We start from the raw sequence: 27,754 nt of genomic DNA on the forward strand, positions 1-27,754 counted from the left end.
GAGTCTTAGTAATATAAATAGTTGAGTCGTGTGTTGATTCTATAATTTAATGATGTATGATGATTGATTATTAGTAGCATGTTATGGATTTCTTAATTTATTTTGCAGCTTGTATGTACTCAGCTTTGCTGATTGCATGCTTTGTGTGTCTTTCTTTGGTCATGACCTTCGCCTTTCAATGACCTTGTGACGATCCAATTTTTACACTTGTAATATTGGGGAGCAGAATTACCACAAGTTCTTACACATGCAACATTCATCAGGGTTGTGGGATCTTGAGTAGAGAGTTGGTTGTTTGCATATTATTTCTTTTGCAAGTTTGAATTTATTTTAATTCGATTTTATTCGACACTATTTCTTTTGGGTTTGAATTTATTTGAACACTGAATTTAATCACTTACTACTTTTATTGGGTTTTGATTAAGGGCCTTAATGGTTCCAAGTTGTATGACTTAATTTGGTTTCATTCGTTGGTTTTGAAACTTATTTATAACTGATTTAGTTTTCCCGCTGCTATTTTCTGATAAAGCCTTAACGTTTGAACACGTGGCGGTAGCACGCCAGTAATTCTTTTGAATATTGTTCAGCGTCCTCACAGGTTTAAAGAGAGAATTATTGGGTGTTACAAAGCTCTCTCTCAATTTCTCTTTATCCACCCAAATGTTTTATTTTGAAAAAATAAGCAAATATGGATACAACATACAAGTCTATACACAGGCCCGTTGGGCTATGTGCCTATGAGTACCTTCACCTCCAGTGCTTAGATCTCAGCCCAAATAGAATAAATAAAAAAAATAAAAATAAAACAGGAAAATAAAAAAGATTTTTTAAAAAAAGGGATTTTTTTTAACGAAATATAGCGCAGTTGCACTAATGAAGCACATTTTAACACGATCTCTCAATTTATTTTTTCCATTTCTCCTCTTCACTTCTCTCCCTTCGTAAAATTCTTCAGATTTGCCAACTCGAATTTGAATCGCCATTTTTGATCTTCGTTAAGCTTTCTCTCTCCTATTTTGGGCAAGTAAGGCCTGCGATCAACTCTTCTACTTGACTTTCAACGCTTTCTCTCTCTAATTCAATTCAATTTTCCACATTCAAATCAACATTTTTCCTTTTTTTTTTTTGCAGAATCTTTTGAATTTTTCGACATTTCGATCTCGTAACAATGGCGGCGGCGGCGAATGCGCCGATCGTGATGAAGGAAGTTCTCACGGTTAGTTTTTTCTCAATTTATATACGGATCCATGCTTTGATTTTGATTTCATGCTGTAATATTTTGTGATTTGATGATTTTGTGAAGTTTGGATTGAGTAATGCTTATACATTTTGAAAAATTATCTGGATCTGAATTGAATGTCATTTTATGATTGTGTGATTTGACGATTTGATGAAATGCGAGTTTTAGACTGCAAATTATGGATCAGTGAGATTGATTTTGTTGTAATTTGAAATGAGAGGATTGATCGAAGTGGTAATTTTGTTGTTTCGTCGATGCAGTTGCCTAGCATTGGAATTAATCAACAATTCATCACATTTAACAATGTGACCATGGAATCAGAGAAGTATATATGTGTGCGGGAAACATCTCCGCAAAATAGTGTTGTAATTGTTGATATGAGCATGCCGATGCAACCTTTAAGAAGGCCTATCACCGCGGATTCTGCTCTCATGAATCCGAATACTCGAATCCTTGCTTTGAAAGGTAGGAGAGATGTTTAATTATCTATGCAATGAGTAACTTTTGCATTATTGTGAATTTGTAGCTAGTATATTTGTTTAGTGGTCACCAAAGCGATTGTTCCTCTATATTGTTGATTTTTTTCATGGTGGGTGAAATTTTAAAAGGGGTAGACCAATGATGATGCTCACTCCTTTAAACTATAAAAATTTTCCTTTCTCTATTTCTAATATGGTTTGAAATTGTAGGCCATTGCCCCACTTTCTAAATGTACTAAGTTGAACGTTGAACTATCTTATTCTTGATGTTAACCTTAACCAAGAATGTCACGTCAAAGAATATAAAATATTATTCGAAGATGCATGTATGTGTATGTGTACCTCATAATTCGTATTAATGGTTTTTCTTGTTGCTTTGAGGATGATATCATGAGATTTTTGATTTGTCATAAACGTTTCATCTATTTTATTATATTCATATTCTAGAAAAGAACTACTAGCCAACTCATGAGGCATGGGTGGGGTAAAGTACTTCTTCCATTTCATTTCATCCACTTAAGATTTGGCACATATTTTATGAAAACCAGTAGAGGGTGGGCCATTTGCATGTTAGACACTACTTATACATGAATGAAATTGTTGGAATCAGACAGAGAAAGAAATAGTATTAAGAGATTGTGTAGGAATAGGAATCCTCGAGGAAAGGTTTTGATCTAATTGAGAGGAAGAAAAGAGAAGGTGGAGCCCAAGTTTATGTGTTGGGGATTGAGGAGGAGTTTTATCCTTCTATTGATAAAAAAATAATAATAATAAATTGGGATGAGCCAAAATGGTTGAGTGGAAGATAATTGGAGGGATCGAGGTAGTAGTATTGACATATGGTGCATTAACTCTAAATGCGAACTTGTTTAGAGAATTAAGATAGGTGAGACCCTTTAGTGGCTTATTTGACTCTGTGTACTAAACAATTTCGAACCCATGCTCTATGGTGTTGACACTTCAACCGTGACAAAATAATATGGTTTTGTTTTTTGTATAATTGGCAAAATGCGGTTCATGGAGATGTACCTTTGCTAGATACTTCAAGCTTTTAACCATTCCCTATTAGCATATGTTTTTTGTTTTATTTCTTCATTTTTTATTATTATTATTTTAAAAAAAATAAATCTAGTCATCCCATATTTGATTCCCAATTTCTCATTTAGCTATACCAAAAGGGTTGTTTAGCTATATTGTGAATTTGTGATCATAAGACTACTTCATAATTTTTGGAAGCTTAGTAAGACTAACATCTCATACTGTCATACCTGCAAACGGAAAGACTTTGGCTTAATATGAATGATGAATGGTGTTAGGAAGGATTGGCTATGAATAGGAGATTCTTTATAGTCAGGAACATGTGGCTCTGTGCCTAACTGGGCTTATTAACGAAATCCTCAAGTTTATTTTTAGGATTTTTCTTTAATTAAGGTATATTTGAGTGTAAAATCTGAGCTAAGTTTCTGATGATTTAAAGAGTTGGCTCAAGGATATAGGTTTGTGATATTCCCATGTGAGGACTCAAATGTACAGTCAATGCTGAAGTGTATATTGATCTCAAGAGTGGTTATGTTGTTACCTCCGTGCTTCAATGTGCACTCTCATTGTAATTAAAATGAGTTTCTTGGATAGTCTTTGTGAATCTATGAAAAGGAGTTTTTGAGTGCTGGAAATTGCTGTTATGAGGTGACTGAGGAAGTAATGAATGAGACGAGGAAGTAGTTATTTTGTTTTTGCAAATATGTCTTAATATGAAGGCATGGGGATGTAGGTTCTTCATGAGTATAATGTGGTGCTTTTTATATTTGAACAAAGACTTAATGATTTTAGTTTGAGTTATTTTTTCAGCAACAAGTCTGTGGCAAGGTTTGGGAACTGTTGCGAAGACTTAAAAACATGCCTGGGTCTTAATTTGGTCTTATCTGTTATTTACAGCAGCTAATACAACAATCAGCTCATGTTTTTAGTCTTAATATGACAAGTATAGTTGACTAATCTCGTGAAACAAGAAATTTAAAATGGATTACTTTAAAATTTTACTGTAGCCAAATGAGCTGGGCTAATAGCTGTTTGATCACCTTTGATGGATGATGAAATTTATGATTTTTCATGGTTTTTTGTGTAGCCCTACTTCCTGGGACCACCCAAGACCACTTGCAGATATTTAACATTGAAACAAAAACGAAGGTGAAATCACACCAAATGCCTGAGCAGGTAAATTCCTAAAACCACAATTAGGGAGTAATGCCTGGTTATATTGGGCTACACTGCATTTCCCTTTTTTTCTATTCATTGTTTCATTGGACCCATAATCTTTGCTTTTGTGTAGGTTGTCTTTTGGAAGTGGATTTCTGCAAAAATGCTTGGACTCGTGACTCAGACGTCAGTTTATCATTGGTCAATTGAAGGTGGGATGTAGTTTGCATGTTTGATCTACTTACCCTTGCTTTCCTAGCAAACATGTGCACTGCTGTTGTGGTTTATCTTGCCCTTTTAACAACCTTACTGTGACTTTTGAAATGCAGGGGATTCTCAACCTGTAAAAATGTTTGAAAGGACTGCTAACTTGGCAAACAATCAAATAATCAACTATAAATGTGACCCATCTGAAAAGTGGTTGGTCTTGATTGGTATTGCACCTGGTTCCCCTGAGGTAAGAAACTCATCTGGTCATATCTGTTGCACAAATATTGCATCTGCTAATTGCTGATTTTTGAATGCTTGTGAGTATCAACCAAAGCTGGTATTGGGCAGTGCCAGCAAGGATGGCCCAGCTCAGGCACGGTGAGGGCATGGCCTTGCTGATGCAATCTTGTTTTGTGTTGTGTCTTGGCCGTGTTTAAAGAGGTTACATGATTCTGGATTTTGTTGGTGGATTGGCAGTCGGCCCCTATATCTTAGTAGTATGTAGTATATGATTTCTGAAAATCCCCAATTTACTACATACTACATATCTTAGTAGTATGTAGTAGATGGTTTGATTAGCGTATCCTTTTAGTTATGGTCCACATGCTGTGTCAAATATGGTCTGACAGTATAGCCTTTCCGTGATGTGCCTTTTGTTGAGCCGTTGGCATATCATGTGGCCTCACCCAGCATGATTTGGTTTCAGCCTTATACTCATCCTCCCTTTTAAAATTGCAATAGGTCATAATTATCGTAACGCCCCGCATCATGATCCCTTGTTCTTAGTTTGTAACCTGAAACTTTAATATCTTGTATTGTAACTGCGCATGTAATAGTGTAATTTTACAAAATTGTTGTACCCTGTGAGAATGAGCTGTTTAAAGTATTGAAATCCATTTTGAAGTGAATAGCAGACTCTTCTTTTTTAGTAATCAGATTCTACTTTTTCCGTACTTGTAGATCATTGAGAGAAATCATGAAGCTCTGAGCTCTGTCGAGCTTATAGACAGTATTCCCCCCCTCATCTTTTTAGGTGTTGATGATTTAATGTACGCTAAAATTTGTGTTTATCAACTTAAAACTATGTTAAATACTTGATTTGGACTGGGCTTCTGGAAGTTGTTTTTTCAGGTCTTGGATTTACACAGTCTGCTGTTCTTTCCTACACTTTGAGTTCTGTACAAACTAAATTAGGTTTGCTAATCTGTCTCAATGGGTTTTCATGTCATGTAGTTGTTGTGTGCTGGTTTTGTTTGTTATCTTCTTTTGGTATAGTTATGCTATGTTAAGGATTGGCACTTTGGTAGTGGTGTGTTTAAATTTCTTGCCTGCATTAATTTATTTAATTATGGAGACGCATTAGTTTCTGAATGCTTCTCTGTTTTATCTCTGACATCATAGTTTTCTGATATAATTTATTCCTATTATAGAGGCCTCAACTTGTGAAAGGAAGTATGCAGCTCTATTCTCTGGATCAGCAGCGCAGTCAAGCTCTTGAAGCTCATGCTGCGTCATTTGCCTCATATAAAGTGTGATATTTCCCCTTCTTGACTTTCTTGGATATCTATTTTGCATTCAAAATTCTTTAATACTCCCTTATTTTTCATAGGTCCCTGGCAATGAGAACCCTTCTACTCTTATTGTGTTTGCTACGAAGTCCATGAATGCTGGCCAGGTTACTTCAAAGTTGCATATCATAGAACTTGGTGCCCAGCCAGGTTTGTACTTTTTTTTTGGTTGTTGTTCTTATCCCCCAATTCCTTTCTTAGTGAGCTTGTATGTGTTGTCATATCGATTTTGTTCTTGCTAGTATCTTTATGCCAAATTCAGTTCATTACTATTACATTTCATATAATATGTTACTAGAAATAATATCTTATATAGTTGTTCTCTGTTAAAGGCATCATTATTTCCTGAAATAATTCGGACCTAAGTCATTAGTGCATTAGCGCATGTAATCAGTTGTATTTCCTTGCCTTTGGTATGAGTATGGTGTGTAGTATGTTTCATCTGTTTTGACATAGTGCTAAATTGACAGGAAAGCCAGGCTTTACAAAGAAGCAAGCTGATCTATTCTTCCCTCCTGATTTTGCTGATGATTTTCCAGTTGCTATGCAGGTAGTTCCTAGATTATATTCTCATTTTGTGCAGGCACATTAAAGTACATGCTGCGTCTTTAGTTACTATTATCCACCACTTTTTGTTGATTAAATTCATTTATTGCTTCTGCAGATGTCCCAAAAGTATGGTTTAATTTTTGTTGTTACCAAGCTTGGACTGCTATTTGTGTATGACCTTGAGACTGCCAGTGCTGTTTATCGGAATCGAATCAGTCCAGATCCAATTTTTTTGACATCAGAAGCCGCATCAGCTGGAGGTTTCTATGCCATCAACCGAAGGGGCCAGGTTCTTCTTGCCACTGTCAATGAGGCTACTATTGTTCCTTTTGTCAGCGGGCAGGTGTGTTTATAATAAAATTCTTTTCTAGATTTGGAATAAATTAATGAGCTGTTATTGAGTATTATAATCTTTATGGATCTGGTTGTTGCAGTTGAACAATTTGGAGCTTGCTGTTAATCTTGCCAAAAGGGGTAATCTCCCTGGTGCAGAAAATCTGGTATGTTGATTTTTATTTTCCCAGTGGTTCTTTGATTTGAGGTCATGCTTTATCATGGTTATGATTCTTATGAATCTGGTGTTGGCTGACTTGGAATAACTGATAAATAACCTGCCTAAGCCCTAAAGGATTATAAAAAAAATAAATCATATTTATATCATGCACTTTTCCTGTTGCTATTTTGATGATTGTTTATTTGCTAAATTGCCATCTTCTACTTATTTCAGGTTGTCCAGCGTTTCCAAGAGTTGTTCTCCCAAACTAAGTATAAGGAAGCTGCAGAGCTTGCTGCTGAATCCCCACAAGGGATCCTGCGTACTCCTGACACTGTTGCAAAATTTCAGGTTTTCCCCATGTGCATTTTTTTCATGTCAAATTGATGCCTTTTATCATATGTGCTATTTGGCTTCGTCCGGTTCATAGCTGTTCCTTTTAGCATTGATTGTTGTTAATTAGCATATGAATGGACAATTGCAGTTCTTATTTAGCTTGTATTGCTTCAGCTTCCACCTTTCATCTCCTCTCTTCTTTCATTTGTTTTGATCTAGTTATTATTTATATTCAAACTCTTTTTATGGCACACATCAGTTATAATGAGCTTAGAGTTAAACACGAGTAGGCCACTGTTGCATATGAGTAAGTTACGAGTTCTCTTATTCCTTGAAAATCATGTCAATTATATCTTAATGTTATCTTGGTAGATTTTATCAATCATGCTTCATAAGAGTAGAAATCAGACTCCTTTTTATCTTGGGGGCAAGTTTTAGATGCATTGGATATCTGGACACAGCTACATGCCTACATCTCATATTGTCTAAAACAGAGGCTTCATTAAATCATTATGCTCAATTTCTTTTCAGATGAACTGTATTCCACAACATGTGAAAAACATAGAAATGATTGTTATAAATGAAGGCCATGGAGCATGAAGCTATTTTGTGTATTTGTTTTCTGTAAAGCAGAATTTCATTTTCTGGTGGTTTGTTATTGCAGAGTGTTCCCGTTCAGTCAGGGCAGACACCGCCTCTGTTGCAATACTTTGGGACACTTTTAACTAGAGGAAAGCTCAATGCATTTGAATCTTTGGAACTATCCCGCCTTGTTGTGAATCAGAACAAGAAAAATCTGTTAGAGAACTGGCTAGCAGAGGACAAATTGGAGTGCACTGAGGAACTTGGAGACCTAGTGAAGGTATATTGACAGTTATTTTATGGTTATCTTTATAATTCATTTGCTTGTGACTGTTGAATGTTATTTGATGTTCCGTATACCTTTTGATTTTGCAGACTGTTGACACAGACCTTGCTTTGAAAATATATATTAAAGCTAGAGCAACTCCGAAGGTTGTTGCTGCCTTTGCTGAGCGTAGGGAGTTTGATAAAATTCTCATTTATTCTAAGCAGGTAAAGATAGATCTTCATTTTACTATATTCTATTTCTATATGCTGTTATGCTATAAGTTAGCTCTATTCACATTCGTTTTTTTACTCTCACTATTACATGTGCTGTAGTTGTTTACATTTTTCTTTTGATGTAGGTCGGTTACACACCAGATTACTTGTTCCTCCTTCAAACCATTCTTCGAACAGATCCTCAGGTATGTTTTCTGACAATTTTTTTTTTTTTTCATTTAAAAAGACAGGTAAAAAGCCATGGTATACTTTATTCCATTAACTGTGTAGTAGGTCATTGAAGAATATGTTGTAATCTGTGCTTATTTGTCAAATGCTCATTACAGGGTGCTGTCAATTTTGCGTTGATGATGTCCCAAATGGAGGGAGGGTGTCCTGTTGATTATAACACAGTAACTGATCTTTTTCTTCAGGTGTGGATGTTTTCCTTCTTTACACTGTTGCTAGTTTTTTTGTTATATTTTCGCGTGGAACCTGTAAAATTTGAAGAATTGTATACCTATTACCTTCTTGCTATTTCATTTAAAGAAAGTGAAATTCTGTGGTTGTTGTGTTTGTTTGTCAAAACATATGAACCTTTTTTCTCTCTCTTTGTGTATCTCAGAGGAACTTGATACGGGAAGCAACCGCATTTCTGCTAGATGTTTTAAAGCCAAATTTGCCTGAACATGGTTTTTTGCAAACTAAGGTATGGCATCAACTGATTTAATGAATGGTAGAGGTATCTTTATAATCATCAACAATACTTGAGCATTTTGACTTGTGGATGATGCAGGTTTTGGAAATCAATCTTGTTACCTTCCCTAATGTGGCTGATGCCATTTTGGCTAATGGAATGTTTAGTCACTATGATCGTTCTAGAGTTGCTCAGCTTTGTGAGAAAGCTGGTTTATACATCCAAGCTCTTCGGGTAATTGGGCTCAAATTCTGTTCTTATTGATCCTTTTCAACCTTGTTATGAATTGAGGTCCCTTACTGACATATATATATATTTCAATAATTTTTGCAGCATTATACTGATTTACCAGATATAAAACGTGTTATCGTGAACACTCATGCAATAGAACCACAGGTTAAATTTTATCCGGTTGGTTTTATTTTATTTACTTAAATTGATTGGCTTGTTGCTAACAATTTGGACATGTGCAGGCACTTGTTGAGTTCTTTGGGACTCTATCACGTGAGTGGGCATTGGAGTGCATGAAGGACCTTTTACTTGTCAATCTCAGGGGCAACCTTCAGATTATTGTTCAGGTATTCTCACAATTGCTCTCTATTGACTTCTAAGCAAATATGAAGTAATTTTAATTTATACAAATGCAGATGTTATACCTCTTGACTTTAGTCCAAATATAGGATCATGTCCTTGTGTCTTAAATTTGTGTACATGTTCAATATTTGAGCACATATTATGGATATAGGCAATGACTCAAGGCTAATGAGATTGGACCATAGATGTCAAAAGTGGTCTATTATCATAGGGTGGTTTGATTACTGCTCTTGCTTTAATAAACAAGTATTTTTCGTAGAATTATGGAAATTGAATTGGATATTATTACAGGGTGGTCTATAGTAGCTAGTGTGGAATACACCATTGAAAGTGGTTGGATAGAGATAAAATTGTATTGTAAAAAAGAGGTTGAAAGTTTGATAGGATGCAGAGAGAAATAGGAAAAGAACGTATGATGAAGATTCTAGGACACCACAAAATGGAATGTTGAGATGGATTTGGATGGAGGGGATGTGATTAATGAATGTAACTTACCATGAGAAAATTATGAATGTTACACTAGATAATTATTATTATCATGTATTGAAATTGTATTGAAAATTAAAATAAAGGAAACTAGTACCTTTATACATGAATATAACTTTGGACACCACAAAAAGGAAGTGTTGAGATGAATTTGGATGGAAGGGGTATAATTTAAGTATATAATTTAGTCTTAGCATATTATGGATGTTACACTGGATATTAATCTTACCATGTGTCCAACTTATATTAAAATAAGTAAGGGAATTTAACCTTTTTCAAGATTTTTTTAATCTGTATACATTTATAGAGATAACAGACTTAAATTGAACGTATCATTTTTCCTTTAACTTGAGCATATCATGTCAAAATCTAGTTATTGCTTTCACCAGTACTATTAGTATGCTAACAATCAAGTATATTGCCACTTAATTGGATGTTTATGCTGTGTGATATTTGCAGGCTGCTAAGGAGTACAGTGAGCAGTTAGGAGTAGATTCATGCATTAAGCTGTTTGAGCAATTTAAGTCATATGAAGGGATATACTTTTTCCTTGGATCATATTTGAGCTCCAGGTAATATTCTACAAAGTGAAGGCCTGTTTAACTCGTTTATAAAATTTTCTTTGTTATTATCTTTATCCAATTGTAAACCTCAATTTATTTTTCTATGTAGTGAGGATCCTGAAATTCACTTTAAATATATCGAATCAGCTGCCAAAACCGGACAGTTGAAAGAAGTAGAAAGAGTGACTAGAGAATCCAACTTTTATGATGCTGAGAAGACGAAAAATTTCTTGATGGAAGCTAAACTTCCTGATGCACGTCCTCTGATTAATGTCTGTGATCGTTTTGGCTATGTTCCAGATCTCACACACTACCTATATGTAAACAACATGCTTCGTTATATAGAAGGTTATGTTCAGAAGGTATGACCACCATATAGATGTGTTTCTTTCTGTTGGAGCATGTATAGTTTAGATCCTTGAATTTTGATACTGTATTATAATATTGCTGACAAGGACTCATCTGGATGTGTTAGGTTAATCCGGGAAATGCTCCACTAGTTGTTGGGCAGCTGCTTGATGATGAATGCCCTGAAGATTTTATCAAGGGTCTGATACTCTCTGTTCGCTCTCTTCTTCCAGTTGAGCCACTAGTGGAGGAATGTGAGAAGAGGTGCTGACATTGCGATGAATATTTTTACTTCTTGTTCTCTATTTTCATGATCTGCTTTGTCATTTTTTTCTTTTATATTTCAGGAATCGACTTCGCCTGCTCACTCAATTTCTTGAGCATCTTGTTAGTGAAGGAAGCCAAGATGTGCATGTGCACAATGCACTGGGAAAAATTATCATTGAGAGTAACAATAATCCAGAGCACTTTCTCACTACTAACCCATACTATGATTCACGTGTTGTGGGTAAATATTGTGAGAAGCGTGACCCCACCCTTGCAGTAGTTGCATATAGGAGAGGACAATGTGACGATGAGCTTATCAATGTCACAAATAAGAATTCTTTGTTCAAGCTACAAGCAAGGTTGGTGAATACCTAAGCATTTTTATCGTTGCGATGTAATTATTTAAAAGTGCTTATTGATTTATCCTTCTATTCCAGATATGTTGTTGAAAGAATGGATGGTGATCTTTGGGAGAAAGTCCTCAATCCTGAGAATGAGTATAGGAGGCAGATCATTGATCAAGTTGTGTCCACTGCTTTGCCTGAAAGCAAGAGTCCAGAACAAGTTTCTGCTGCAGTCAAAGCTTTTATGACAGCTGATCTCCCTCATGAATTAATTGAACTTCTTGAAAAGATTGTTTTACAGAACTCTGCTTTTAGTGGGAATTCAAATCTGCAAAATCTTCTCATATTGACAGCCATTAAAGCAGATTCATCTAGAGTCATGGATTATGTCAACAGGCTGGATAATTTTGATGGACCTGCAGTTGGAGAAGTGGCGGTTGAGGCCCAACTCTATGAAGAAGCATTTGCAATTTTCAAGAAATTCAATCTGAACGTGCAGGCGGTTAATGTACTGTTGGATAATATTGAAAGCATTGACCGGGCTGTGGAGTTTGCATTCCGGGTTGAAGAAGATGCTGTTTGGAGCCAAGTTGCAAAGGCTCAGTTGAGAGCAGGGTTGGTCAGTGATGCAATAGAGTCATTTATACGTGCAGAGGATTCCACTCAATTTTTGGATGTGATTCGTGCTTCTGAAGATGCAGATGTCTATCATGACCTGGTGAAGTATCTTCTTATGGTTAGGCAGCAAACAAAGGAGCCTAGGGTGGATAGTGAACTCATATATGCTTATGCCAAGATCGATAGGTTGAGTGACATTGAGGAATTTATTCTCATGCCAAATGTTGCCAACCTCCAAAATGTTGGTGATCGCTTATTTGATGAAGCTTTATATGAAGCTGCAAAGATAATATATGCTTTTATCTCTAACTGGGCGAAGCTAGCTGTTACCCTAGTGAGGCTTAAGCAATTCCAAAGTGCTGTTGATGCGGCACGGAAAGCTAATAGCGCAAAGACATGGAAGGAAGTTTGTTTTGCTTGTGTTGATGCTGAAGAGTTCAGATTAGCTCAGATTTGTGGTCTCAACATCATTATACAGGTACTTGGAAATAAATAATTATGGAAGTATGATTTATCTGTTTGTTTATATTCTTTATGCAGGGGTGAGGTGCTGTTTTTGTTAGATTTTACTTTGATTACATGCTTGATAATGACTGTTTACATGCCTGAAAATTGGTCTGATATGCTGAGAAGGGTTATATTCTTTTGTTTTTGGTTTAAGCATGTCACAGGTTTCTATAAGCTACTTAACCTTGACATGCTGTGTTTAGGCTAGCGATATGTATATTATCTGTTTGTGGAAGACTGATAGTTTGATATTGTCTTATACGTGTCAAAATTTTAGGTGGATGACATGGAAGAGGTCAGTCAGTATTACCAGAACAGGGGCTGTTTCAACGAGATAATCTCCTTGATGGAAAGTGGTCTGGGATTGGAACGTGCACATATGGGCATCTTTACTGAACTGGGGATACTTTATGCTAGATATCGCTCTGAGAAGCTTATGGAGCACATCAAGCTGTTCGCTACTCGTCTAAACATTCCTAAGGTTATCAGAGCATGCGATGAACAGCAGCACTGGAAAGAACTCACATATTTGTACATTCAATATGATGAATTTGATAATGCTGTTGTGACTGTAATGAATCATTCTCCCGAGGCTTGGGATCACATGCAATTCAAAGATGTCGTGGCTAAAGTTGCCAGTGTAGAGCTGTACTACAAAGCTGTGCATTTCTACCTACAGGAGCATCCTGATCTAATAAATGATATGCTTAATGTGCTGGCACTTCGTTTGGACCATACACGTGTGGTTGATATAATGAGAAAGGTTGGTTATTTATCCTTTTCTTATAAATATATTTCCTTTGATGCCTCAAAATGATTGTTGTCTGAATTAGTTTAGGCAATCTTTTCTTTTTGGCAATCTTTTCACTTAGTATCTCTTGTTTTGTAGGCGGGTCACCTGTATCTTGTGAAGCCATACATGATTGCTGTCCAGAGCAATAATGTCTCTGCTGTAAATGAGGCCCTGAATGAAATATATGTTGAGGAGGAAGACTATGATAGATTGCGAGAGTCAATTGATTTACATGATAACTTTGATCAGATAGGACTTGCACAAAAGGTGATTGCATTATCTCCTGTTTTTTCTATTATTTTGGTGGCAGCTTTGTTGTTTTCTTCAATTGACGGACGTTGATAAAGAGGGGCATACAATTTCTCTCATACTTACATAGTAATGTTGATGACAGATTGAGAAACATGAGCTTCTTGAGATGAGACGTGTTGCTGCTTATATCTATAAGAAGGCAGGTCGATGGAAGCAATCTATTGCACTGTCTAAGAAAGATAAACATTATAGAGATGCGATGGAAACGTGTTCACAATCTGGTGACCGTGAACTGGCAGAGGAGTTGTTGGTTTATTTCATACAGGAGGTACATTTTTTTCCTTGTCTTTCAATAATGGCCTGCGTTGTTGGCATGGGTTAGCTAAAGATATTCTCCTTGTGCCTCTGTTTTGGCATTATATGCCTTATTCTTTTCACTTAGTATATACAGACTTAAATTATTTTTGCTGTATTTAAATTGTTTTTACTGATATATAAATAATTTTGTTGAACATATATTTAATTTTGCTGATTAAAGCTTATCTTTACTAATTTGTTATTATGTTTGTTCTTTGAAGTAATTGATTTTCACAGGGCCTTGTTAGTGCTTACGATTTTTTTTTTTTTTTTTTTTGGGGGGGGGGGGGGGGGGGGGGGTACATGATGGAACACGGAATATGTTGAAATAGCAGTAAATATGATGTTTATTATTTTGTAACAATTCTTCTTTTTTCAAGATACTTGTGAAATACCCTGGTTTCTCTTGGAGTATTGATGTTGTTTTAAAAACCCATGTACTCATGACTGCATGAGCAACCTGATAGGCTGATATTATTCTCAACTGGTTAGACGTAATGCTATGTACATATCTGAACCTATTTGGAGCCTGCTAACTGTAAAAATCCAAACTAGGTTGCTACTGTTATGTCAGATGAGGCTTATTTAATCTATAATACGGGGATTGTCATCTTTTGTACACTGACAAGTACCATTTTTTTTGGGGCTAACTTTCATTGAATTTACTTTTGCAGGGGAAGAAAGAGTGCTTTGCTTCATGTCTTTTTGTTTGTTATGATGTGATACGGCCAGATGTTGCCCTTGAGCTTGCCTGGATGAACAATATGATCGATTTTGCCTTCCCATACTTATTGCAGGTAACAAATGTGGTTCTCATTGTAAGAAAGGATTGTAAGTGGGTTTTTTTTAAAAAAACCTTTTCTAGTTCAAGTTTACCAGTATGCCAGTATACTAACTGGTTGCTGGGAGTGTGAGACTGACTATTGGTCATTGAATACACAAACCACAATAAGTTCAGAACATTTTAAAGCAAAGTTTTGTACTGCCGCATTTTGCATTAGAAGTAAATTTCTCATATCTGATCTCTCTTGCAGTTTATCCGTGAGTACACAGGCAAGGTTGATGAACTTATCAAGGACAAAATTGAAGCCCAGAAGGAAGTGAAGGCTAAAGAGCAGGATGAGAAGGACGTAATTGCTCAACAGGTATTTACCTATGGTCTTTATGTTTCTATCATATTTTACAACTTCCGTGTTTCTTATTTTTTAGTGTCCACATATAACTAGCTGCTGAACTCCCTTTTCACACGTCCGAATCTAATCTTTTAGAGGAAGTGCTTTGATATCATCATCTTTGCATGTCTCCTCTGTCTTGCGCACATGATCCTTCTACACTTTTTCCATTCCTGAATAGAAACTAATCTATACCTTTGATGCAGAATATGTATGCTCAGTTGCTGCCTCTGGCTTTGCCTGCTCCTCCAATGCCAGGTTCTGTACCTATGGGAGGAATGGGAGGTTATGGACCTCCTCTCCCTATGGGAGGAATGGGCGGTATGGGAATGCCTCCTATGCCTGCTTATGGAATGCCACCTATGGGAAGCTATTAGTTTGCATAGTTCGGGGAATTCATTCTATCCTGAGCTTGCTTCTCATCATGCGGTTGAGCTGCAGTTTGAAATTTTGCTGTGCTAATTATTCTGACGGGAGCTTCAACACTTTCTTATGTGCTATACTCGAACTGGACAATGAAAGGTCAATCTGAGAATAATGTTGAATTTTTGCATTCTTTTTAGGGGATATATGGTTGATGTACATTTTTGTATCTTCATTCTTTTGACACAAACTTATTCTTTTTGGCTGCTGCTGCTTGTAAGCCAGCTGAAGTCCGTTTTGAGTTGCAAATTGATTTTGAACGGCCGTATTAAATTTTCCACTAATTTCCCAGCTCAATTTATTAATTGATTCCATCTAGAGCAATATTTTTCTCCGAATTGTTTGCCCTTTTGATTTACTCTCTATTTCTTTTTGTTTATCCATTTTGACTATGTATGTTCTTTAAAATGCTTCTTTGACCATTAATATCTTTGATTATATATTACTTGTATTGAAAATTATAAAATCTTGCCATTATAAAACTATACATCGAAACTATTCTAACAATATATTACATGACTTCCCAACTCACATGAAAGAAAGACAAAGAGAGTGCATTTTTATATAGGGCTAATAAAAAAACCGTTTTAAATTGGCAAAGTAGATTTGATCAATTGGAAATTGAAGATGAATTTCTTTCGGGTTTCAATTTGGTTTCGTTGAAGCCTAAAAAAAGGTTGGGATTGGTCTGGACTAATTTTGATTTTTGAACTCTCATTAATTAAGTACTACTTCTTTACTAATTTCCACTCAAAACATCTCTAATGCTTTTAAATGACTTTTTTAAACGAGAAGCTTTACAAAATGAGGAGAAATGTTTATCGACATTTGGTGGCACATTTAAATACTCTGTAGGAGTATGTGAATTCTATGTACGTAGGAAATTAACTTTAAATCTTACGTAACGAGGCAAACTAATTTTACATTTTGTGTCATTCAATTTGCTAGTTCATAAATAAAATTGATGAGACGAAAAATTCGCACTCTCAAAACAAAGAGTACATGAATCATCACAATCTAGAATTGTAGACCAAAGTCTTATTTTTGTTGTTAAGAGAATAGCCTTATGAAATAAAACACGATTTTTTAATTGATAAGGAAAATTGTTTTACTGGGCTGGAACCTCTCACATCCCATATCATATCGGCACAAATGTTGAGAAAACAAAGCCTAATTACAAAGTGCTCCGTTTTGAAAATTCTGATGTATATTAGTAACCTATAACGGAGGTAGTATCAGAATAATATTTTTTGCAAAAGAGTCCGTAGACTCGGCCGGATCTAAGAAGTAAGAAAAAGCGGGTAAATCCATCTCACTTTTCTTCTCACCCTCTCTACCCACTGTTGTCTTTGTATCCCCTCTTTCCTCGCAAAAATCAACACCCCAACTTTTGGGCAACAATTTAATTACAATCATACTAATGAAGATAATCTACCTATTAATCTCAACTTTACTATCAATTTTCCTGAAATTTCCAATTGGTGTTATAAATGGAAGAAAAAACAGGAAAAATGCAGTTGGGTTTTTCCATCCATACACCAACGATGGAGGTGGAGGAGAGAGAGTGTTATGGTGCGCAGTTAAAGCCATTCAAGATGAAAGATCAGACCTTGATTGCGTAATATACACGGGTGATCATGATGCTTCACCTCAAAGTCTTATGGCTCGAGCCACTGATCGTTTTGGGGTTCATTTGGCTAACCCACCTAAGGTTTGTTCAATCTATAATCTAGAAATTCCCTTTTTTTAATTGGTTTTGTTTAGCTGTTGTTGCTTTTTTATTTATTGATTGATTTTGTTTTGAATTGGGTTTGTGTTGTTTGGTGATTTGCATTTGGTGCTCTTTAAGCAATTAGGGTAGTGATGAACTGATGTAGACGAGATTTAATCACGGTTGTAAGTACAATCTGCAATACTATACCAACTTGGCCTATTTTGCTGGGATTTGCCAGAATTATATAAACAATTTACACTGTTATGTTGTTGTTTTTGGACCTTTTATAAGGGCAATGATGTAGACGAAATGCAATCCGTGTATCAATTACACTTTTATTTAGAGCCGACAATTCGGGTAAACGGGTCGGGTTTTGGTCGGGTAAGAGTGGGTCAGGTCAACTTGGTTCGGGTCAATTCAGATTAATTCCATAACCTATGCGGGTCGGGTTTGGGTTGGGTCATGCTTGAGTCGGGTCACGTCGGGTCATACTTCTTATCGGGTTTGGGTCGGGTTAACAACAGGTTGGGTTACATTTGGGTCGGGTGAACAATAGGTCAGGTTTAATTCGGGTTTTCACGGGTTAGGGTAATTCTCGAGTTCGAGTTGGGTTCGGTTCAAGTCAATAATTTGCGGGTTAGAATCATGTCTGGTCATTCTCGGTTTTGAGTCGTATTCTGTTCAAGTCAATAATTTGCGGTTTATAATCAGGTCGGGTCATTTTCAAGTCGGGTCATTCTCGGGTTCAAGTCGGGTTCAATTCAAGTCAATAATTTGCGGCTTATAATCAGGTTGGGTCATTTTCAAGTCGGGTCATTCTCGAATTCAAGTCGGATTATGTTCAAGTCAATAATTTGCAGGTTACAATCAGGATGGGTCATTTCCAAGTTAGGACATATTCGGGTTCAACAAACTATAAATAGATAATTATCCTTTTTATCAAGCTAATTATTTCCTTTGATTATAATATATATGACAATATATTAGGGAATTATAATCTATAATTTAGGAAGATAATTATCTCCTTTGACCATACAACAAATATATACTGTATTTAATTCTTAAATTTGAGGATGATGATTCTTTCTTTTGCTGGCCTGGACCGACTTGGTCTTTCTAGACAAAATGCTTTGATCAACGGTAATAAGGTTGTCTAAATTGCATATAAGGTGATTTGAAATCGCGTCAGGAACAATTTGGATTGAATTTAGGTCGGGTCAATAACAAGTCGTGTTGATTTCGAGTCAGGTTAGTAAGAGATCAGGTTGAATTTTTTTGGTAGGGTTAGTAATAGGTTTGGTAAAATTCGGGTGGGGTCAACAACAAGTCCGGTTGAATTGGTTGATTTGAGGCCGGGTTTGTAACAGGTAAGGTTAAATTCGGGTTCGGTTAGGAAAGGGTCGGGTTGAATTCAAGTCAAACTAGTAACAAGTCGGGTTAAATTCGGGTTTTGACTGGTTAAAACGGGTTTGGGTCAATTTCGGTTCAAGTAGAGTTCGGTGCAAGTTAATTAAATTGACCGTTGTAAACCGGTGCAAGTTGTAAACCAGTAAAATGGTCGTTTAAAGGCAAATTGGATGGTTCCACCCACCCAATTGGACTCCCGGAGGGTATTAGTGACAATGATAAACATTTCGACAATTTTTATCGCCGGCGAAAAAAAGTCAAAAATCTCCAAAATTGAAGGCTAATGTCCACTCTTTTTGAGAAATTTTGGAGGTTTCGGGGCACGGTGTCGCAAAGTCTTGAGATTTTAGGAAATAAATGTAGAGGTCATAAAATGCAGTTTGGAACCATATATGATCATTATATGTTGTCATAGATGTTCGTGGTAGGCTTGATTTAATGAAATCGGTGCAAGTTGTCAACCGGTAAATTGGGCGTATAAAGACAAATTGGATGGTTACACCCGCCCAAATGGACTCCCGAAGGATATTAGGGATCATTGTAAACATTTAGGCAATTTTTATTTCCACGCAAAATAAAGTCAAAAATTAAAGGCTAATATCCACGCTTTTTGAGAAATTTTGGAAGTTTTAAGGACCGATATTTAAAAGCCTTAAAATTTTAGGAGATACATCTAGGGTCATATAATGCCGTTTGGAACCATATATGATCATTATATGTTGTCATAAATGTTCGTGGTAGCCTTGATTTAATGAAATCGGTACAATTTGTAAACCGGTAAATTGACCATTATAAGACGCATTGGATAGTTCCCCCCACCCAATTGGACTCCCGGAGGGTATCAAGAACCATGATAAACATTTCGGCAATTTTTATTCCGAGCAAAAATAAGTAAAAAAATTCAAAAATTGAAGGCTTAAAATCCATTCTTTTTGAGAAATTTTGGAGGTTTCGGGGCGAAAAGTCTTGAGATTTTAGAGAAAACATCTCGGGGTCATATAATGCCGCTTGGAACCATATATGATCATTATATGTTGTCATACATGTTCGTGGTAGGCTTAAGTTAATGAAATCGGTGCAAGTTGTAAATCGGTAAATTGGCCATTTAAAAGAGAATTGAATGGTTCCACTCAGCCAATTGAACTTTCGGAGGGTATTAGGGACCATGGTAAACTTTTCGGCAGTTTTTATTTACGGGCAAAAAAAAAAGTTAAAAAATTCCAAAATTGAAGGCTAATATCCACGTTTTTTGAAAATTTTTGGAGGTTTCGAGGCCGGGTGTCCAAAAGGCTTGAGATAATAGGGGATAAATCTCGGGGTCACATAATGCCGTTTGGAACCATATATGATCATTATATGTTGTCATTAATGTTCGTAATAAGCTTGAGTTAATGAAATCGGTGCAAGATGTAAATCGGTAAATTGTCCGTTTAAAAGGAAATTGGATGATTCCACCCACCTAATTGGACTCACGGAGTGTATTAGGGACCATGGTAAACATTTCGGCAATTTTTATTTGCGGGCGAAAAAAAGTCGAAAAATTCCCAAATTGTAGGCTTTTTGAGAAATTTTGAAGGTTTCGGGGGCCTGGTGTCGAAAAGACTTGAAATTTAAGGGAATACATCTCAGGGTCATACAATGTCGTTTGGAATCATATGTGATGATTATTTGTTGTCATAAATGTTCGTGGTAGACTTTAGTTAATGAAACCGGTGCAAGTTGTAAACTGTTAGATTGGCCGTTTAAAGGCAAATTGGATGGTTCCACCATCCCAATTGGACTACCGGAGGGTATTAGAAACTATGGTAAACATTTCGGCATTTTTCAATTTCGGGCGAAAAAAAGTCAAAAAATTCCAAAATTGAAGGCTAATATCCACGTTTTTTAAGAAATTTTTTGAGGTTTCAGGGCCCTGTGTCGAAAAGTTTTGAGATTTTAGGGGATACATTTCGGGGTCATATAATACTGTTTGAAACCATTAATGATCATTATATGTTGTCATAAATGTTTATGGTAGCCTTGAGTAAATGAAATCGGTGCAAGTTCTAAACCGGTAAATTCGCCATTTAAAGGCAAATTGGATGGTTTAATCCACCTAATTAGACTCACAGAGGGTATTAGGGACCATGGTAAATATTTCGGCAATTTTTATTTACAGATGAAAAAAAGTCAAAATTTCCAAAATTGGAGGCTAATATCTGCGTTTTTTGAGAAATTTTGGAGGTTTCAAGGCCCGGTGTCGTAAATCCTTGAGATTTTAGGGAATATATCTCGAGGTTTTATAATGTCGTTTGGAACCATAAATGATTATTATATGTTGTTATAAATATTCGTGGTAGGCTTGAGTTAATGAAATCGGTGCAAGTTGTAAATCGGTAAATTGACCATTTAAAGGCAAATGGGAAGGTTCCACTCAGACAATTGAACTCCCGGAGGGTATTAGAGACCATGGTAAACCTTTCGGCAATTTTTATTTACGGGCAAAAAAAAGTCTAAAAATTCCAAAATTGAAGGCTAATATCCACGCTTTTTGAGAAATTTTGGAGGTTTCGAGGCCAGGTGTCCAAAAGACTTGATATATTAGGGGATAAATCTCGGGGTCATATAATGCCGTTTGGAACCATATAAGATCATTATATGTTGTCATATATGTTCGTAGTAAGCTTGAGTTAATGAAATCGGTGCAAGATGTAAATCGGTAAATTGACCGTTTAATAGCAAATTGGATGATTCCACCCACATAATTGGACTCACGGAGTGTATTAGGGACCATGGTAAACATTTCGGCAATTTTTATTTACGGGGGAAAGAAAGTCGAAAAATTCTCAAATTGTAGGCTAATATTCACGCTTTTTAAGAAATTTTAGAGGTTTCGGGGCATGGTGTCAAAAAAACCTTACTATTTTTGGGGATACATCTCAGAGTCATATAATGTCGTTTGGGATCATATATGATCATTATATGTTGTCATATATGTTCGTGGTAGGTTTGATTTAATGGAATCGATGTAAGTTGTAAACCGGTAAATTGACCTTTTAAAGGGAAATTGGATGGTTCCACCCACCCAATTAGACTTTCGGATGGTATTAGAGACCTTGGTAAACATTTCGGCAATTTTTATTTTCGGGCAAAAAAAAGTCAAAATATTCCAAAATAAAAGGCTAATATCCATGCTTTTTGAGAAATTTTTGAGATTTCGAGGCCCGGTGACGAAAAGCCTTGAACATTTAAGGGATTTATCTTTGGGTCATATAATGCCATTTTGAATCTTATATAATCATTATCTGTTATCTTAAATGTTCGTGGTTGGCTTGAGTTAATGAAATCGGTGCAAGTTATAAACCGGTAAATTGGTCGTTTGAAGGCAAATTGAATGATTCCATCCACCCCATTGGACTTTTAGAGGGCATTAGAGACCATGGTAAACATTTCGGCAGTTATTATTTATGGGGGAAAAAAAGTCAAAAAATTCAAAATTGAATTCTATATGCCTATATCCACGCTTTTGAGAATTTTTGGAGTCTTCGAGGCCTTATTTTGAAAAGTCTTAAAATTTTAGGGAATACATCTCGGGGTCATATAATGTCGTTTGGTACCATATATGATCATTATTTGTTGTCATAAATGTTCATGGTAGGCTTGAATTAATGAAATCGATGCAAGTTGTAAACCGGAAAATTGGCCGTTTAAAAGCAAGTTGGATGGTTCCACCCACCCAATTGGACTCTCGGAGGGTATTAGGGACCGTGGTAAACATTTCAGAAATTTTTATGTCCGGGCGAAAAGAAGTCAAAATTTTCCAAAATTGAAGGCTAATATCCACGTTTTTTTAGAAATTTCGATTGTTTTGGGGCCCGGTCTCTAAAAGCATTGAGATTTTAGGGGATATATCTCGGGGTCATATAATGCCGTTTGGAACCATATATGATCATTATATGTTGTCATAAATGTTCGTGGTAGGTTTGAATTAATGAAATCGGTGCAAGTTGTAAACTGATAAATTTTTCGTTTAAAGACAAATTGGATGGTTCCACCAAGCCAATTGGACTCTTATGGGGTATTAGGGACCATGGTAAACATTTCGGCAATTTTTATTTACAGGTGAAAAAAAGTCAAAATTTCCAAAATTGGAGGCTAATATCTGCGCTTTTTGAGAAATTTTGGAGGTTTCGAGTAGAACTATCAATTCAGGTAAATGGGTCGGGTTTAGGTTGGTAAGAGTGGGTCGGGTCAACTCGGGTCGGGTCAATTCAGATTAATTCCATAACCTATGTGGGTTGGGATTGGGTTGGGTCATGCTTGAGTCGGGTCACGTCGGGTCATACTTCTTATCGGGATTGGGATGGGTTTCGGTCGGATTAATAACAGGTTACATTCGGGTCGGGTGAACAATAGGTCGGGTTTAATTCGGGTTTTCACGGGTTAAAACGGGTTATGGTAATTCTCGGGTTCGAGTCGGGTTCGGTTCAAGTCAATAATTTGCGGGTTAGAATCAGGTCTGGTCATTCTTGGGTTTGAGTCGGGTTCGGTTCAAGTTAATAATTTGCGGGTTATAATGAGGTCTGGTTATTATCAAGTCATGTCATTCTCGGGTTCAAGTCGGGTTCGGTTCAAGTCAATAATTTGCGGGTTATAATCAGGTTGGGTCATTTCCGAGTGGGGTCATTCTCGGTGTCAAGTCGGGTTATGTTCAAGTCAATAATTTGCAGGTTACAATCACGTCGGGTCATTTCCAAGTCAGGTCATATTCGGGTTTAACAAACTATTAATAGATAATTATCAATTTTATCAAGCTAATTATTTCCTTTGACTATAATATATATGGCAATATACTAGGGAACTATAGTCTATAATTTAGGAAGATAATTATCTCCTTTGACCATACCACAAATATATACTTCCTCCGTTCTATTAATATTGCAACAATGGACTTTTTGCACTATTCATCACTCTTGTTTGACCATATAATATGAGTTATACGTTAAGCAAAATATAGTCAAATGAGATCTTGTTGGATCTGTCTCATATAATACTTTCACAATATCAACTTTTCATAATTTTTACTCTTACACAATTATAGATATTTAGCATATAAAATGTGTTTTGGGATGCGTAATTTCCTCCTTGTTGCAATATTAACAGAACGGAGGAAATACTATATTTAATTCTTAAATTTGAGGTTGATGCTCCTTTCTTTTGCTGGCCTTGACCGACTTGGTCTCCCTAGACAAAATACTTTGATCAACAATAACAAGGTTGTCTAAATTGCATTTAAGGTGATTTGAAATCGGGTCAGGAACAATTTGTGTTGAATTTAGGTCGGGTCAATAACAAGTCGTGTTGATTTCGAGTCGGGTTAGTAACAGATCGGGTTTTTATGGTCGGGTTAGTAATAGGTCTGGTAAAATTCGGGTCGGGTCAATAACAAGTCGGGTTGAATTTGGGTCAGGTTAATAACAAGCCGGTTGATTTTGGGTCGGGTTTGTAACAGGTTAGGTTAGATTGGGTTGGGTTAGGAACGGGTCGGGTTGAATTCAGGTCAGGTTAGTAACAAGTCGGGTTAAATTCGGGTATTGACGGGTTAAAATGGGTTTGGGTCAATTTTGGTTCGAGTCGCGTTCTGTTTAGGTCAATAATTTACGGGTTACATTCGGGTCGGGTCATCTCCTCAGTTCATGTTCGGGTTCGGGTCTCATATACTCTGGTCAACTCGGGTCTAGGGTTGGTTTCAGGTCGGGTTTGGGTCACCATTTTTTCAGGTTCAAGTGGTTTCGTTAATAATCGGGTTTGAGTCGGTATTTCGGGTCGGGTCAACTTTTGACAGCTCTACTTTTATTTGCCTGAATGGCTGAATTGTAGTGGGATTTTGAAGTTTTTGGTAGTGCTAGTGCATTGCAAGTGTAGCTGTGTATCTGCCCAATTTGCAATTCTGTTGTTCTGTGGTTTTTGTTAGGTTTTGCGTGATTTCTGATTTTGAGAGTTTATTATGAGAATTTTTTTAGTAGATGAGTCATGTTATCTTATGGGAAGTGGATGTTATAGTTGAAGTTCGTTTTCTTGGTTATACCTTCACTATTTTCTTGCTTGACTGAAGTGCAATCAGCCAATTACAATAGAATATGACTGGTGTTATAAAGTTATGAATTTGATAGGTTTCATGTGGTTGACTGCACTCTAGTAGTCCATCTAGGGAGCTAGTATCCGCTGCTATGCCATTCAATGACTGCATTGAACTGAAATGATTAGTTCAAGCTTTAACAGCTGCAATCCATCTGCATTATTCCAGGTTGTCACTTTGATTATTCAACTCACTGCCATCAATTAGTTTGTCATTGTCTTTCCATTTTTTAGCTTATGATGTACCAAACTGAGGGTATTGAATCGTAAAGATCCATCCTGACTATATTATCTTTTTTTGGCTTGTTCTTTTTGATTGGCTTATTCTTTTTGATATCTTGCTCTCTTTGTGGCCTTGTAGTAGTTAGCAGTTGTAGAACATAGAAATCATTGGTAGTGTTCATCATTCCTGAATTAGTTGTGGCTTGGTTATCAGGTGGTGCATCTAAACAAAAGGAAGTGGATTGAGGAGACAACATATCCTCGCTTCACTATGATTGGTCAGAGTCTTGGTTCAGTCTACCTCTCTTGGGAAGCTCTGTGCAAGTTCACACCTATGTATTATTTTGATACCAGTGGTTATGCTTTTACATATCCACTGGCTAGGATTTTTGGCTGCAAAGTTTTCAGCTATACTCATTATCCAACCATCAGTTCAGATATGATCTCTCGGGTTCGTGCAAGGAGTGCTTTGTATAACAATGAGGACTTAATTGCCAAAAGGTTGGATTTCCTGCATTTGATTTGTATTTTCAGTCTCAATAAAGATTTGCCAAAGGAAACAGCGCATGGAAGACTTGGTTTTTTGAGATCCTTTATGTTTGCGGTTGATCATTTTTACTAGAATCTCCATTGTAGGATGTTTGTTTGCTGCTCTTCATAAAGATTGCATAATTTTGAAATCTAGTTATTTCCTGGTAAAAAAGGAGGTTCCATATGATGGCATTTCTGAAACTCCTCTAGAGTTATGTTAATATCCTCAATTGTTCGTTCTGTGGCAGTGTTTGGCTATCACGGTGCAAGATAATTTACTATTCAATCTTCAGCTGGTTGTATGGCTTTGTTGGCTCATATGCTCAAACAGTCATGGTGAATTCATCCTGGACTCAATCACATATTGTGAAACTTTGGAGAATTCCTGAGCTTACTAAGAGGGTCTATCCACCTTGTGATACTTCGGGCCTGCAGGTAACTGAAATGAAATTCTCTAGTCACAGTGCCCGTTATTCTTTGATGATGTATCTAACTACAAGTTAACTCTTCTTAAGTTGCTTGAGTAGGCGAAAAGCAGAAGGCAAACAGTATAATCTGGTCTTATCAATTAGATAATGAAAAAAAAATGCTATTATTACTTTTACTTTTAGATTTGACTAGCTGACAATCTGGCATCATATTAATTCAATAATTTTTGCTGGCTAGCTGATTTATCTATTACCTTTCATGTTTTTTTAGTATCCTTGATTTCATCTTGTTCTTACATCAATCTATAACTCAACCAGGCTCTGCCTTTGGAAAGACCCACAGATGTGCCAACTATAATATCAGTGGCTCAATTTCGTCCTGAGAAGGTGGGCATTTCTATGTGTAATTCTGACGCAAGGTATTGTAGTTGTGGTTGACATCTTCAGGCCTTTGATGCCCACTAAAGCTCTTATTAAGATTATTTCTGTGCTTGTCATAGGCACATCCTCTTCAACTCCAGGCATTTGCAAAAGCCATTAGTAAGTTGGATGCAGGCTTGCCTAAGCCTAAGCTCCAGCTCGTGGGTAGTTGTCGCAATGAGGCAGATGAAGATAGACTACAAAAGCTGAAAGAGATGGCTGTTAAGCTGAAGGTGGAAAATGATGTGGAATTCCATGAAAATATCCTATACAAGTATGCAATTTAAGTAACTTTGTCAAAATGTCAGCATTCTTATTTAACTAACTGTCAAAATGTCCTATACACGTTCATGACAGTTATAAGAAGAACAAAAAATTTAATTATCCTCTGATTAACTTTCACCCAAAATCTCAAAAGCACCCAGTTATCTTTCTCCCCCTGGCTCCTAAATTATACCTGTTATATGCTCCATTTGAGCTCTTATTGATGCTGGATCGTTTTAGCTGACTCATGCTATACATGATATGACATGACACTGACATCACAAGTGATGAATGATTGCTAGTTGGCTTATGTCTGACTGAATGTGCAGGGATTTAGTCAAGCTTTTGGGAGCTGCCATTGCAGGGATCCATACCATGACAGATGAGCATTTTGGCATAAGCGTTGTGGAATTTATGGCTGCCGGTGCAGTTCCAATTGGTAAGCAGTATAAGGAACAATAGCTTTATTTAGTTTTGCAAGTGCAAGAAAACACCTAATGCATAATTGCTGTTGAATTACTTCATCTACCCAGCCCACAATTCAGCTGGTCCAAAGATGGACATTGTGTTGGAAGAAGATGGACATAAAACAGGATTTCTTGCACAATCTGAGGATGAGTATGCAGAAGCTATTTTGGAAGTTTTGTCAATGCCAGAGACAAAAAGACTTGAGATGGCTGCCGCTGCAAGGAAGCGAGCAGGCAGGTTTTCAGAGCAGAGGTTTTACGAGGATTTCAAGGCCTCAGTTCGACCAGTTTTATGCCAAACTTCCTGAGTAAACAAAATTGATAAACCACACATTTGAGTTTTTGTTTCTTCTTACCATACACTGATTGAGATAGAGAAGTAAGCAATTCATAGTTGGTAAAATTAGTCTAATCTTGAGTTACATAGGGGACAGCAGATTTGCCTTACAGAATATGTTTTTAAATCTCATTACCAAGTGTTAGCAGATTTTGATTTGGTTACATGTCTAGTTTTTATGGTTGAACGCTTTACATGAATTGGCACAGCCATGAACCAAGAGTATTGATCACGATTACTGCGTTATTGTGAGTGTGGCTTCATTGTTTTCAAAAGGAAAAAATAAAATGAAA

General features: G+C 36.5%; 2 protein-coding genes across 4 annotated transcripts; both read left to right on the top strand.

The window, feature by feature from the left end:
• Positions 1–870: 870 nt before the first annotated feature.
• LOC145642418 (clathrin heavy chain 1-like) lies at positions 871–15,834 on the top strand. The gene is made up of 31 exons (XM_081693596.1): positions 871–1,024; positions 1,132–1,216; positions 1,501–1,705; positions 3,845–3,933; positions 4,049–4,127; positions 4,245–4,372; positions 5,556–5,654; positions 5,735–5,843; positions 6,164–6,243; positions 6,358–6,585; positions 6,677–6,742; positions 6,970–7,086; positions 7,736–7,933; positions 8,029–8,145; positions 8,280–8,339; positions 8,481–8,567; positions 8,759–8,842; positions 8,930–9,064; positions 9,164–9,226; positions 9,304–9,408; positions 10,370–10,482; positions 10,583–10,835; positions 10,949–11,085; positions 11,169–11,447; positions 11,526–12,528; positions 12,835–13,320; positions 13,447–13,617; positions 13,745–13,930; positions 14,634–14,756; positions 14,994–15,104; positions 15,338–15,834. The coding sequence occupies exons 2-31, from the start codon at positions 1,169–1,171 to the stop codon at positions 15,506–15,508; spliced, it is 5,130 nt and encodes a 1,709-aa protein (XP_081549722.1). The 5' UTR covers positions 871–1,024; positions 1,132–1,168; the 3' UTR covers positions 15,509–15,834.
• A 951-nt stretch (positions 15,835–16,785) lies between these two features.
• Positions 16,786–27,606, top strand: LOC145556710 (GDP-Man:Man(3)GlcNAc(2)-PP-Dol alpha-1,2-mannosyltransferase-like). Of its 3 annotated transcripts, XM_081618364.1 has the most exons (8): positions 16,846–16,855; positions 17,052–17,265; positions 25,229–25,515; positions 25,794–25,980; positions 26,292–26,360; positions 26,474–26,667; positions 26,987–27,096; positions 27,191–27,606. In XM_081618364.1, exons 2-8 carry the CDS (start codon positions 17,215–17,217, stop codon positions 27,430–27,432), a joined length of 1,140 nt encoding a protein of 379 aa, XP_081474490.1. In that variant the 5' UTR covers positions 16,846–16,855; positions 17,052–17,214; the 3' UTR covers positions 27,433–27,606. The 3 variants fall into 3 exon arrangements, 2 of the variants coding, with proteins under 2 accessions (XP_081474488.1, XP_081474490.1); XM_081618362.1 differs by having other exon boundaries at positions 16,793–17,265; XR_014091917.1 differs by lacking the exon at positions 27,191–27,606 and having other exon boundaries at positions 16,786–17,265; positions 26,292–26,392.
• Positions 27,607–27,754: the final 148 nt, after the last annotated feature.

This window comes from Chenopodium album, chromosome 8 (assembly GCF_948465745.1).
Source record: "Chenopodium album chromosome 8, dcCheAlbu1.1, whole genome shotgun sequence".
Classification (NCBI taxonomy): domain Eukaryota; kingdom Viridiplantae; phylum Streptophyta; class Magnoliopsida; order Caryophyllales; family Amaranthaceae; genus Chenopodium; species Chenopodium album.

Bases quoted from the DNA above. Each gene is read 5' to 3' on its own strand.
- LOC145556710 (XM_081618362.1), top strand. From the start codon at position 16,975: ATGAAGATAATCTACCTATTAATCTCAACTTTACTATCAATTTTCCTG. The intron at 17,266-25,228 runs GTTTGTTCAATC...CTTGGTTATCAG, and splicing joins ATTTGGCTAACCCACCTAAG to GTGGTGCATCTAAACAAAAG. The intron at 25,516-25,793 runs GTTGGATTTCCT...GTTCTGTGGCAG, and splicing joins GAGGACTTAATTGCCAAAAG to TGTTTGGCTATCACGGTGCA.
- LOC145642418 (XM_081693596.1), top strand. From the start codon at position 1,169: ATGGCGGCGGCGGCGAATGCGCCGATCGTGATGAAGGAAGTTCTCACG. The intron at 8,146-8,279 runs GTAAAGATAGAT...CTTTTGATGTAG, and splicing joins TTCTCATTTATTCTAAGCAG to GTCGGTTACACACCAGATTA. The intron at 11,086-11,168 runs GTGCTGACATTG...TTTATATTTCAG, and splicing joins GTGGAGGAATGTGAGAAGAG to GAATCGACTTCGCCTGCTCA.